Raw genomic sequence first — 12,891 nt, 5'->3', positions numbered from 1 at the left:
GGGGTGGGGGGGGTTAGAGGGGAGAGATGCTTAGACTATGGCTACCTACAAAGACAGCTTCCTTCCCGCCCTCCCTCAGTCCCTCCCTCCCTGTCTCTCTCTCTCTCTCTCTCTCTATCTAGCCCCTCCCCTCCGGCTATAGAAGGAGAGCCCATCCTCCACTGGCTGGCCTGGTGTAAAGTAACGGTTGAAAGGATGTAACAGAAATGTAATAAGGGATCTATCACAGCAAACAAAATGGGTTGAGCTCTCTCTCTCTCCCTCCCTCCCTCCCTCCCTCTCTCTCTTTCTCCTCCCTCGTTCTCAGACGCTCACCTCTTGTTGCTCTCAGTGGTCTCCAGGATCATGGCCGAGTCCTTGCCGTTGTGGCTGGACGAGCTGTGGGAGGAGCTTCGCGTGGACTGCCGCCGCCCCCCGCCCTCGCTCTCCCTCTCCCCGGAGTCGTTGCCGCTCGACAGGCCGTCCGTGTCGTCCGAGTTGGGCGCCCGCCTGTCCCTGGGGGAGCGGAGGGCCCCCGTCGCCCCCGGAGACGCCCCCGCGGACTTGGCCTCCAGAGAGGGTCCTCCAATCAGCTCTGAGCAAGGAGCCTGTTGCCCGGACAACTCCTCGGCCCCGCCCATACCACCCCTCATGTCACTGCCAGGGGCCGAGTCGGAATTATCATCACTCATAATAAAGGAACAAGATGCTGGCAGATTGATCGATTTTCACACAAATCTCAAAAAGAATGCAGTTGCAATATTCCAACACTAGGTGGGGCTGCTGGGACTACAGACGCGAATCATTGATGGTTTTTTCCAAGCAAAGGAGAGCATTGTTTTTCACCCCTGTTTCAGTCCAGAAAGAATATTAACAACGTGAAAATTGTCAGGAAAAATTGTGTAGTTTCTGTAAGTCTTCTCGCTGGATTGTAGAGGTGTTTTCTGTCTTTTGAGGTCTTGATAGCACCTGGAGAGACAAAGAAGGAGCCAGTCAGACACAGGAACAGCTGCCAATCACACCAAACCTGCAGGAAGAGAGATTTTAAATCCTTTGAAGAGGATGTTTTTTTTCCCCCTCAAAATTCTAAGCCAGTGTTCTAGAACTCAGTTGCATTCAGTCACTAGCAGTGACTGTTACATCATCAGCAATAGAACGTTCAGTCAAGAACATTCCAATCACACACTTGTCACCGTACACCCCATAGCAATGAAGCATGCTAGAGTCTAACGAAACAAAAGCAAGCCACGGCATCCACTTCACGCCAAACTGGCTGTGGGGCACGTCCCCAACACCTCGCTCTGTGGTGAAAATGCATTTTTAACATTCGGGTGGGCAGGTCCATTCAGGCAGAGTTCAGGCCCTCACAGACTCCTCATGTCCACTCTCAGCTGACCACAGACAGCTCCGACACGAAGCTGTAAAGCCAGGCGAGGTCACTTCCACAATGAACCGGGGACATGCCAGAGCGCACGTCTGTGCTGTAGCCTGGACTTTGAGTTCATCCTCTGGACTGGAAAAAAATAGTTGTTTAAAAAGAAAAAAGGATCGGGTGAGAAGACCTCACACATCCTGTAAGAATACCCTTTCTGTGGCTTCTACAGTACCCTTTCACTTCATTGCATTAAAGAGGTCATTTCTCACAAGAAGTCAGCAAAGGTCACAGAAGGGTGGAGGACAACCCATGAACAACCCAAAAAAACCACTCAAATGAGCAGTTTAATGTCCAACTGGGAAATGCAAAAACAGCACTTCAGCCAAAAAAAAAAAGCTTTTATCCTTCCTCCATCTTCTTCCGCTATTAGCCTCAATTAACTTTCCACATGACATGAAAAAATCGATTTCCTGCTGCACACTACGCCCATGGAACGGGGGAGGGGGGGAATTTTCTGGGGGTCCATCCAGTCCGTGGTACACGCGATGCTTCTGAACGACCCTGCGAGGCACCTGATTGGTGCCTCAGGTGCGTAGTTCTCCAGGAAACGGCCAATCCAATCAGCCGACAGCCGTCCTCAAGTAAAGAGGGATTGCTGTTGCTTCGTCGCCCAAACGAGCTGACTGGCACCTTGCATGGCAGCCTGTCACCGTTGGTGTGAGTGTGTATGGGTGAATGAGAGGCATCAATTGTAAAGCGCTCTGGATAAAAAAATGCAGTCCATTTACTTTATTTAACAAACTCTAGGGGAGACGGAGAGTTTAAATGCACCTGAAGACCCTGTGGAAGTGTAACAGTGCTGCGATACCGGCCCGGTCCTGCAGGGGGAGCACAGAGAAGACCAGCTCCAGCGCCGCGCCACGCAACGGACCCGTAGCGTTTGAGATGAAGCATGTGGCGGTAGTCCAGACGCCCCTGTGCAAGGGCGGGGGTGGCCCCGTGCATCCAGGTACACTTCCCGCACACCCCCCCCCCCACCCCAACAGTACATACCACACCCCACATTCCTCCCTCCTCACATTTAACTGTACTCTACCACCTCCTCCTCCTTAATGTAAATCCTCTCATTGCACAGACGATGCACACTCCCGAAACCAAAACACAATTTAGCCCCCCCCCCCAAAAACCACATACCGCACTCCCACATTCCTCATTTAAAGATCAAAATAATCAAAACAAGATTTTCACGAACTCTGGTTTTCATTATGTAAATATCTTTCATCAGCCTGTTTTCTTTCATTATATTATTATTTCTTATCCTTGTTTCCATCTTACTTCCTGTTGCACATTTCAATTTTTACTCTGTCTTGTGGAGCACATTCTAACTTTGTTTTGCAAGGTGCCATAAAAAAAAAAATTGTTATTATTATAAAGGATTGTTATTTTTTCAGAAACACTGGGTTCGGCTCTGCTCTCACCAAATTGTACAAATCACACAACTGCTTTTTTCATCCACTCCATGAGGTGACGACACAAGAGTCCTTAAAGCTCGCTTCAGCATGGGATTCTGGTGGTGATTTGATTTGCGCTACCACAGGAAGTGGGGTCACAAGGTTGCGTAACGCCAAGTGAACCTGAACGTGGGCGGTCGTCAGCCAGGTGGGCCCGGGGTGAAGGGGGCCGCTGAACCGAAGCCACCTTCCGGGCGGCGAAGAGAAAACAACGACGGATCCCGACGCTTCTCAAAACGCACGTTATCAGCTCCATTCTCTCGGGCCACCAAACAAGACATAGACACTCAAAATCGCAGCGCGTCGAAAATGCATTTCGCGAAACATAGTGTCACGCTACACTTCCCCAGCATGCTGGGCCGAACCTACAAGGCAAGCCTAGACACAGGCAAGCAGAAAACTTGGGTTCAACGGGAAGTACCTCTGGAGAGCCAGACTCAATAGGGAGCCATTCCTACAGACATGTTTCTTTGCAGATCAAGGCCTAATAAGGCCTGTAGCAGTTCAGTCATACGGACCAAGTGTCAGTCACACAGACCATGTGTCAGTCATACGGACCAAGTGTCAGTCATACGGACCGTGTGTCAGTCATACGGACCGTGTGTCAGTCATAGACGTGGTCAGTCATAGACAGTGTCAGTCATACGACCATGCACCTTCAAGGACACCATTTTCACACTTCGCGTTTCGAGCCAAGGAAGCATCCTCAATTTAAGTGCACCCGCTATTTTTCTACGCCATCGTATTCATCGTAACCCCGCGTGGATCTTCGTTTCCGCGCGCGTATTTCAGGCCTCCCGTTCGAACCCCGAGATTTTGGCGCGCGTTCCTTCGAGCCCCCTGAAGCTAGCGTGCGTCGCTTGGCAACGGGCGCCTGCAACGAACACATGGCAAAATGCGCGAAAATCGCACTCCTTCCCGGGAGCAGGACGGACAGCTGCCCCGGCAGTGAGTCACAGAAAGCATGGAGGAACACTGGTGGGCTGACTATGCCCGCCCCCCCCCCCCAACCAAAAAAAGGGAAAAAATACTGAAAAAAAAAAAAAAAAAAAGCTGAAAAATGGGGCTGCAGAAACCGAACAGTAGAGCTAACGCTGGACATCCGCTGTTTTATGCTGCGTCATAACAGAGAGCCAATTACCAGCCTGACATCCAGCAATGGCAAGCACAGGGTCTAGGGTCATTTTCTACATTTTATTTCAGTTTTTTCCTCCCCCCCCCCACCGCGCCCAAGGCAAATAATGGGAGGGAGACCATGACCATGATCATGAAAAGCTGCAAACAGACAAAAAAAAGATAAATGGGGAGGTGGGGGGGGGGAGCAATAGTAATTTGGAAGTTTTGGCAATAAAAATCTGTCTATATCAGCAGATAACCCTGGCAATGCCTGCACAGTTGGGAGTCTTTATTTAGACTCGCTCTGGTACACTCTAGAAAAACCATTTTTAGCAGGGCACGTAAACAGAATTCATTTCAGGGTGTGATCCACAGTTGCCAAACAGTATTCCTGGCTGATGTGAAACAAGCAAGTGCTATATTTACTATAAATCACATTGGGCAGCTTACATGACCCGGTCATGGGCTCAAACTACTCTTTCAGCCCTCCACAAAAAAAAGGTCAGCTGTAGCGAGAAAAATCCAATCATACTTTTGGTCGCTGAAATTATCCATTGTACTGTGAGCCTTTCAAAGCACAATGTAGCCTTAAGAGGGCAAATCATCCTTCATTAGACTTTTAAATCGCCTAATTTTAAACCATTAACAAATCAGGAATTTCAAGTCCTCCAGGGCAGTGGGAAAACCATAGACATGCATATATAACTAGACAGGTGCCCTACACCTTCAGATAACATAAGCCTGCGAAGCCCCGGAACTAAAGGGCAAAATATTGGAGCTTCCCATTAAAGTGAATGGGGAATATCAGACTTTTGAAGTCAAAATAAAACTTCCCTCGATAGTATTTTGAACTCCATTAACGACCAATACGTTTCATATGAAAAACAGACTGCAAAAATGTGTAACGTAATGTGTACATTTTAATTAATATTTTTTATTAAAAATTGTGATCACAAATGTAAAAACTGCCTTTACAGTATAATAACTGAAAATACAGGCTATATTTATTGCAACAAAAATAAAAACATATTTTCTTTGGCAGAATGCATACACGACAAACGTCATCCGTGAGCATGCAATCAAACTTCTGAAACAGAATATAAGTTGCTTTCGTTTCTTGACATCGCCTCATGTTGGAAAGAGTACACTTCATACACGACATTTGTGATGGAGACATTTAACTGAAATATAACGCTGCGTCATAAATCTCTCAGCTCAATTTAGCATAACTTCAACATGAACCAGCGACAGATAAAATAAGCGCAATAATATAGAAAATAGCTGTCAAGCACCGCACGTTATAACATATCGCCATAAAATAAAAAAATAAAATAAAAACATACCAGAGACGCGGAGATGCACGGATGCGCGTGGGATGGCGACAGACAGAGAGGTGAGAACGGCAATCGGCTGCGCGGTATTGTTTTATGAAAAGATGGGAGATCACGACTAGTACCCACTAAAATCTCACAAAACACACGGGGGTCGCCTCTGTTCGCACATTCTCGGGTTCATTGCATAAAGCGAAATACGCAGCACACATTCTGATTGGCCAACGCAGAACGCACGCTCTTCCTCCTCACCTCCTATGTATACGCAGAGCGCACGTGTCCCCGGCTGTGAGTTCGCTTCCTCCAACCAGCTGCCCATTGGTCAACGCGATTGACCAATAAGGGGAATAAAAGAGGGGGGTTTGACTTTTTGTTACTCTCCGTCACTCCCAGGTGTCATTGCCGTTTTTCTCTGCGATTTTGATTCCGATTCAACACAGAGCTTCATTCACCATTACATTCCTTACTGTGAATATTCTGTAAAATATAGTAACGTTCGTTTAAAAAAAAACCATTAAAAAGTCAACAATTTAAATGATCAATATTATAAAACCAGATGAAAACACTTTAAAATCTTGAGGAATAATAGTACTGCGGGAAAACGCCATATGACCACAACCTGCTTATAGCCTATTTCGCCAAGAGCATGGGACCAATACTCCAGTCCCGGAGGACCACTGCGTCTGCCGGTTTTCGGTGCACTTCCACGCCAGTGATACATTCCCGTCGTTGATTGGCTTAAGGACCAGCACACCTTGTCCTCCAGGTCATAAGTGGCGGTTTATTGACTTAAAGCCTTAAGACCGGCACGCGGTGTGGCGCTCCAGGGCCCCGCGTTTGACAAGCATGACTTAGCGGGAAATAAAATAACAGGGCCCTGTCCCCGGAGATAATCGCCGTCTGCGAATTACAGGAGATGCTGAAATAGAAACGCAATGAGTTCATACTGTCCCGGAGCGGAACGGCGCAAGAGGACGGGGGGGGGGGGGGGGGGGGGGGGGGGGGGGGAAAGCAATTTAGCCATCTCTATTTTGGGTAGGGGTACATTCGAGTTGATTTCTCAGAAAGGAATTACATGGGTCATTTTGCCAGTAACACCGTATTAGGTTTAGCTACTTTATACACTGGGATAATGTTTTGAGACAAACGAAATAAGATAAGTATTAAAAAAAAAAAAAAAATGGCACATTCGTCAATTGGATTCAGGCCCAGAAAGCCACAGGATGGCATTACTCAGCAATTAATTGGCCAATTAAAGCTGTTAATTGCTCCGCCCACCTGGCTTCTTGGATCTGACCTGGATGAAAATCCATTTTCAGTCCGGTGGAGAGATTACTTGTTTGTTACTTGTGTGGCGAATTTAAACTACAGTGCATACACATGCTGAAATGATAAATCCATTGATCAATCCAAAGAACCCGCCCCTATCAGCAGTGCGTGCAATGTTTTCTGACTGTTTGACTCAGCTCATTAATTAATCATGGACTTCGATCTCGGCCTTGATAGGTAGAATCAGGTGGCTTAGTGCTGAGCTAAAACAAAAACCTGCACCCACAGAGAGGACTGGACAGCTTATCAGCTGTAACAGTAGCCTGCTCCACCCCAAACCAACCAGTTAAAATGAACAGCCAGACTGCAGAAGTGCTAGTGAAGTTTAAATATTCAGGCACTTGCAGTAAATGCAAATTCTGTATCTGTCTTTCTATCTAACTGGCATGTCTTTGGACTGTGGGAGGAAACCAGACTACCTGGAGGAAACCCACAAGGACATGGGGAGAACATGCAAACTCCACACAGAAAAGTGGGACTTTCTTGCTGTGAGGCGGAAGTGCTACTCACAGAACCATAGTGCCACCCCCATTTCAACAAAAGCATGGACAATAATAATAATAATAATAATAATAATAATAATAAATCACTGTAAAGTAACCTAAATCACTGTACTGCATCCTGAAACGTGTGTCTTTCTTCTGATACACCTGACAGTCAGCAAGTAACCATACCATAATCAAGCATTTAAAAATATAAAAGGAAAAAAAATCCACATTTTTACAATACACATTTGAACATGTTCCATTCCTGCAATTTTACTACACTTCTGAGGCCCCCTACCATCATAACTTCTGTTCTGCTTAACGTAAGTCCAGCATACGTTTAACGATTAATGGTTAATGTTTACGGTCACACACCATTGCACATGCGCTTTGCCGTTTTTAAAGCACATGCTGACTTGAACCCATTGACACTGTACCTCCCTCCCCCCAGCCCCCGACCGCAAATAGAGTTGTCCAGCTTCAGGCATGTACTATTAAGTGCACGTTTAATCCTTACAATCTTCACGCTGAAGTTACCTCTACCAATATAAGAAGCATCTTCAGCAACCTTGAAGAGCCAGATTAACCAAATCAACTGTTCATCTAATATTTATCTTATTATTTAAAGCAATTCTACTCCCCTCTTGTGGAAATTTTGTTGAACTGCAGCTGCATGAGGTACAGCAGTGACCTAGAAAATCTGCCCCATTATTTAAAGACACAGGTTTATTTTTGTTTTTTGTTTTTCTCTTTTTCATGACAGTTTCGGGTTAATCATTTCTTTCATTTACAAGATGTTAAAATTAACTTATTTCCGAATCGAATGTAACTGTAGCCAATGCAAATATATACGCTTGCAAATAACAATAGGTAGTAGACATAAATTACTTTTAATTACATATATAATATAGGCCTACTATAGTCTCGACAAACAACTCTTTTTTTAAGTCCTGAGCTACTAACGGCACAAGTATAACTGATTCATTTTGTTTGTTTGACTGCGGTTCCAATACAGTAGCGAACCAGGACTGGCGTGTACGGCCCTTAGCAAGGGTAAGTGCTTGGGCCAAAACCAGCATATACGTCGGACCTCCAGTTACGGAATTATAGCATGCATGCGCTAAAGCTATACGACGTTGCGCTGTCAAGCAAAGCGGTAATGCAAAAACATGTTTGAAAGACAGCTTGCAGGCCATGACACACACTCACATTTCTCGAACGGTGGTGCCAGAGTCAGCGATTTCCTGTTTTTAAATGGGCTCAGCCAAAAACCGCACCCACGCGCAACGCGTTCTGTTCCATGGTAGAGGTGTACACGGTGCACAGCCAACAAAAACAGTCATTATGTAGGCTACACAACAGCACCGACACAAGTAGTTCGCAGTCCAGCCACGCGCATCATTGGTTAAATCTTATGGCTCGTGATGCGGTCAACTAAAACTGGCAAACTGTACTTGGCGTACAATAAGCATAACACGACGTTCTCCAGTGGAGACAGCCAAGAACAGTGTACACAACCGTTAAACCGCTAACTGTCAAACAGTGCTTGGCATGTAACAAACATTTCGTTTCTAAGTTACTTAGTCTTTATCGCAGGGCATCTAGCTAACGTTACATCAACACAAAAGTAACGTTTAATTATTACAATCGCTTTGAAACATGAGGGGGGCTGTCGTGCGTTCCTTAACATACCGAATGATACAAGGCAGTTGGCATTTGAGAAGGTACAGTTACATACGGGCAAGTCGCACTTGACACAGTGTTGGCTGCACGGATAGACGCCACTCCCATAGCTAGCAAATGTTAGCTACATGGCTAAGCTTACCTTTTCATCAAGTTAACTGGATCATTTTTTTGTGTGTAGAAGCGTAACGACGTTCTTCATTTGACCGTCCACAGAGGGAAAATCTGGATTTGACACGTTCGTTAAATACGCTTTAACGTACTACTAATGCCACCAGCCCGCTGAACTTGCCTCCTTCCGAACGACTGCTCGTTGATTTCTGTGGCATAAACACACTCCGCCGCCCCAGACACGCACAGATACACGTGTTAATGTGTCCACAGATCTTTGACGAAATATTATTGGTTGCTGGAAAACCGAATCTCCGCCTACAATTGAACGCCTGTCCACTCATTTAGTTGGTGGGGCGGTGCTCCTTGCACGGGGCTTCAGGGTCACGTTGCTGCTTCTAGCTATATTTCGCCCAGGGGGAAAAAAAACCATTGACCTGCTCCGCTATTCTATTATGTGCTCTAAACCACAGCCCCACAAATATAAACGTGCACACCAAAAATATCCTGTATCAGTCATGCAAAAAATAATAGTAAATATATCAAATTACCACAATCTATTAGTAAGATTTAATGGTTACAAGGAGTTTGTCATTAAATATATTTTACCCCCCGATTACAGCTTCTCACTAAACCTTCTGGAAAACGGAATGCCTTTAAATCGTTTATGGATTTAATTAATATTAAATCGATTTTAAACCCAAAAATATAACATCATTTTAGCCCAAAGGATCGTCTCTCTAAGGCACACCATTGACCTGTATTTAGGTCTTCGTATTTACCCGAGGCCTATTTCAGGGGTGGAAGAGAAAAAAAAAAAAAAAAACTGTGCCCCTTTCCACGTGCAGCTGCAGGAAGAATTGTGTGACGTCATAATTTATTCCTGCCTGTGCTGTGCACGTTGTCGGCAGGGTGGACAGGCCACGCAGCCGCACTCCTCCTTGTCAGGGATAAAAATTGCAACCGGCTTTTCAGAAATGCAGGTGCACAATTAATCAAATGTCATCATTTAACCCATTAACGATATAACGTTAGTTCAATTGAACTACTACTCGTGAGATATAAATAGAATAACATGCCACGGGCCACGAATGACAATAAATTATAATATAATCTAACAAAATTCCTGTGCATTGTATAGATGCTATATTTGTAATTAAATACGTATGTAATTGGAAGATTTGTAAATGATTGTAAGATTTGTATTAATGTTGCATAAAGTTTATTTTCATTCATGTTGTTTAAATAAACATGTAAGTTCAGCAAAAATGTTTGTCACTGTTTTGAGTTGTTAAAAATTGCACTTTGTTTGCATTGTGAGAGATAAATTGTATTCCTTCTGACACATGACACGTTAGTTTGTCAGGAAAGGAAGAGGAATCAGCCAGAACAGCGAAAAAGACAAAAAGAAAAGTCAGATCAAGTTTAAGAGCTCCAGGTGAGAACAACATTTTCTTTCTCTTTTTTTAGCAAGGTGCAATAAATTAAGGAAGATGTTAAATGAATACCAGGCGCGTCTCCGTTAAACAACACGCAAGGGACAGCCAATAAGCTACAAGTAATACCATAGGGCTTACCGTGAAATGCCAACGGAATGCAGGGACCGCATTGCAGGTCCTATAATTCCATTATTGATGGTGCCCACCTTCACCTTGGAACACCAGGAATGTGCCAAAGTGTGAATTACTTTCAGTGTTACACAGCATATGGTCCCCCCCCAGGGAGGAAAAGGGGACCTGTGTCCCCAGTGACTTATAAATTAGTTGCAAAACAAGGCCTATTGTGGCCAAGCATACGTCCAAGCTTAGTATACGGTGAAGTCAACCAAAACCTGGCATAAGTCTTAAAACAAGATTATTTTTCCTTTCTTGGTTCTGAATTGTGCAATCATTGAACATTTTATCCAGGAACATTGTAGTACAGTACATTGGATAGCGAGAATAAATTGCTTAGAGCTAGCATTCAGCTTTGAAACTTAATTATAAATTTAATGACACCGACAATGAGGTGTGAAATGAAGGGAAGCCGGTATAGGCTGTGCTTATGTAGTAAAACAGTACATGCAGCTATTAAGGTAATGCTGATGCTAGCAGTGTTAAGTGACATGAGCAAAACCAAGGAATTGTAAGTCCTGTGTGCCCATTTCATTCACTTTTTTTTCCCCCACCCTCATATTTAACACTTGTCACCTGACAGCCTGTCTCCCAGGTTGTGAGGCGGCACCTTCTCCACCAAGAACACTCGCCTGAAACCATACTAAAAACAAACGATGACGTCATCGTCGTTTCTTTGTTCAACAGAATCAGAGATTTCAGATTTAAGCTCAGGCATCCATTCCGTTTATTGGGTTGTCACATATCACAAGAAACACACACACACACACACACAGAGGGTAACCCAAGTTCCAGGGCAGAACTGTGTCATAGTCCATACAATAACCACATTTTTTTTTAAATTACGAAACACCTTCATGTTTTTTTTTGTCAGTTAAATAATTTGCATCCCTTTTTAACCTAAGGCAGAGGATAACGTTTATTTCGCAAACCCCTTCTTTGTGATTTCAGCAAAGTATTTTTCAGTCAATTCTCAGTCGTACAGCTAGAAATATGTGCGTCTCAAATGGTCCACAGCACTGAGGGTGGAGCAGGGTCAGTTAGCCAGTTATCAATCTTTGATCGACAGCCCATAGCAAACGCTTTCTTCCTAAAATTGTAATGCGCAATTTGAATAGCATTTTGAAGATGGGTTGAATTAACAGGCAACAAAATTTTTCTAGCATCCAGTAGTACACAGTAAGAGTTTTCATTTTCTCTGTTATTCATTTATTTATTTTTTTTTTTATGGCAATTTCCGTGTCAATTTGTAAAAATGTGGTTTGTGTCTGTTTGGGTGGGCTGCTGCTCTAAGCTAGCTAATCTAGTTAGGCTATTGATGAAAGGGGTATGGAGCGGCATCTCTCTTGCGAGAGCAAGACAGCCCTCCATAAAACAAACGACAGACAAGGCGACCATTTAAGCTACAAGGCTGCCACCAATCACCAACACAGCAGCATCTGCAACACCAGCAGGAGGTATCCTATTAAAATAACTTTACTTTGTTTGAGGGGGTAACGTCGTTTAGGGTGAGAAGCACTGTCACAGAAGCGCAGGGTGGGGGAGAGATTACTCAGACTGGACCGTGTATCATCGGGACAGACGAAAGGCCGCAGGACAGCCCCATTTTATCATGCTAAGACATACGCACCACGGCCGCGTAATCTGCAGACCGCCAAAGAGGCGGTTGACCCAGGACGGTAACTCAGGTGCCTGTCGAGCCGTCCTGGTCTGACAGGCCGGAAAAAAAAAACGAAAAATGTATACTACCAGATTAAACCTCCATTAGCAGCTTATTCGAATCAGGACCGGACTCAACTTCAATGTTCAGAGTTAAAGCAGCTGTCCATGTACTGAAAGCAAAAAAGTCCTGTCCACCTCCCATTTTCAACTAAGTTATGTTCAGTATGCAGTCGTTCAGAAGATTATGCAACAAGCAGCTGCATAGCCCTGGATCCACAGTTGACTGCAGTGGAAGAGAGTACTTTTCACTCTGTACACTGTAGCTAACCAATGGTGTGTGCTGTGCAGTGAAGAGAAGCTGGTTACATGCAGGTGTCCACAGAAGAGCAAAAACATTTTAAAAGGGGCCCACTTGCAATTTTCAAATGATAATTCAGAAAATTGGAATTTGTTTTACAGGGACATCATTGCCACTTGCCAGTTATCACACATTTACAATATAGTTACCCTGCACACACACAAAAGTCCTCAACAACGTATTTACAATTAGATAGCATACAGTTACACTGCTTTCATTGAGTATTGTGTTTCGGCAATGAGAAAAAAAATCTAACTGCAGTACACAATTACATGTTTACAAAAAGGACAAGATTTAAGACCAAGAAAGGGAGAGAGCAGAAAATGCTTCTTCAGTAA

At 44.4% G+C, this 12,891-nt stretch overlaps 2 protein-coding genes across 3 annotated transcripts in view; both read right to left on the bottom strand.

Annotated features, from left to right (window-relative positions):
- Positions 1–307: 307 nt before the first annotated feature.
- LOC135249894 (period circadian protein homolog 1-like) lies at positions 308–9,249 on the bottom strand. Of its 2 annotated transcripts, none has more exons than XM_064325570.1 (2): positions 8,952–9,249; positions 308–948 (listed from the first exon to the last, which is right to left on the bottom strand). In XM_064325570.1, the coding sequence occupies exon 2, from the start codon at positions 669–671 to the stop codon at positions 312–314; it is 360 nt and encodes a 119-aa protein (XP_064181640.1). In that variant the 5' UTR covers positions 672–948; positions 8,952–9,249; the 3' UTR covers positions 308–311. The 2 variants fall into 2 exon arrangements, with proteins under 2 accessions (XP_064181640.1, XP_064181642.1); XM_064325572.1 differs by lacking the exon at positions 8,952–9,249 and adding an exon at positions 5,325–5,802.
- Positions 9,250–11,243: 1,994 nt separating this feature from the next.
- The window catches only part of LOC135249895 (vesicle-associated membrane protein 2-like), a 7,024-nt gene continuing 5,376 nt past the window's right edge, over positions 11,244–12,891 (bottom strand). The window contains exon 5 of the mRNA XM_064325573.1: positions 11,244–12,891. This exon is cut by the window's right edge and continues 632 nt beyond it. The gene's annotated coding sequence lies outside the window, so the exon portion shown is untranslated.

The sequence above is a fragment of the Anguilla rostrata genome, chromosome 3 (assembly GCF_018555375.3).
Source record: "Anguilla rostrata isolate EN2019 chromosome 3, ASM1855537v3, whole genome shotgun sequence".
In the NCBI taxonomy this organism is placed as follows: Eukaryota; Metazoa; Chordata; class Actinopteri; order Anguilliformes; family Anguillidae; genus Anguilla; species Anguilla rostrata.
This window is presented reverse-complemented; position numbering and strand designations above follow the sequence as displayed.

What these genes read in the sequence shown, in the direction of transcription:
- LOC135249894 (XM_064325570.1), bottom strand. Translation starts at nt 671, where the DNA reads ATGAGTGATGATAATTCCGACTCGGCCCCTGGCAGTGACATGAGGGGT.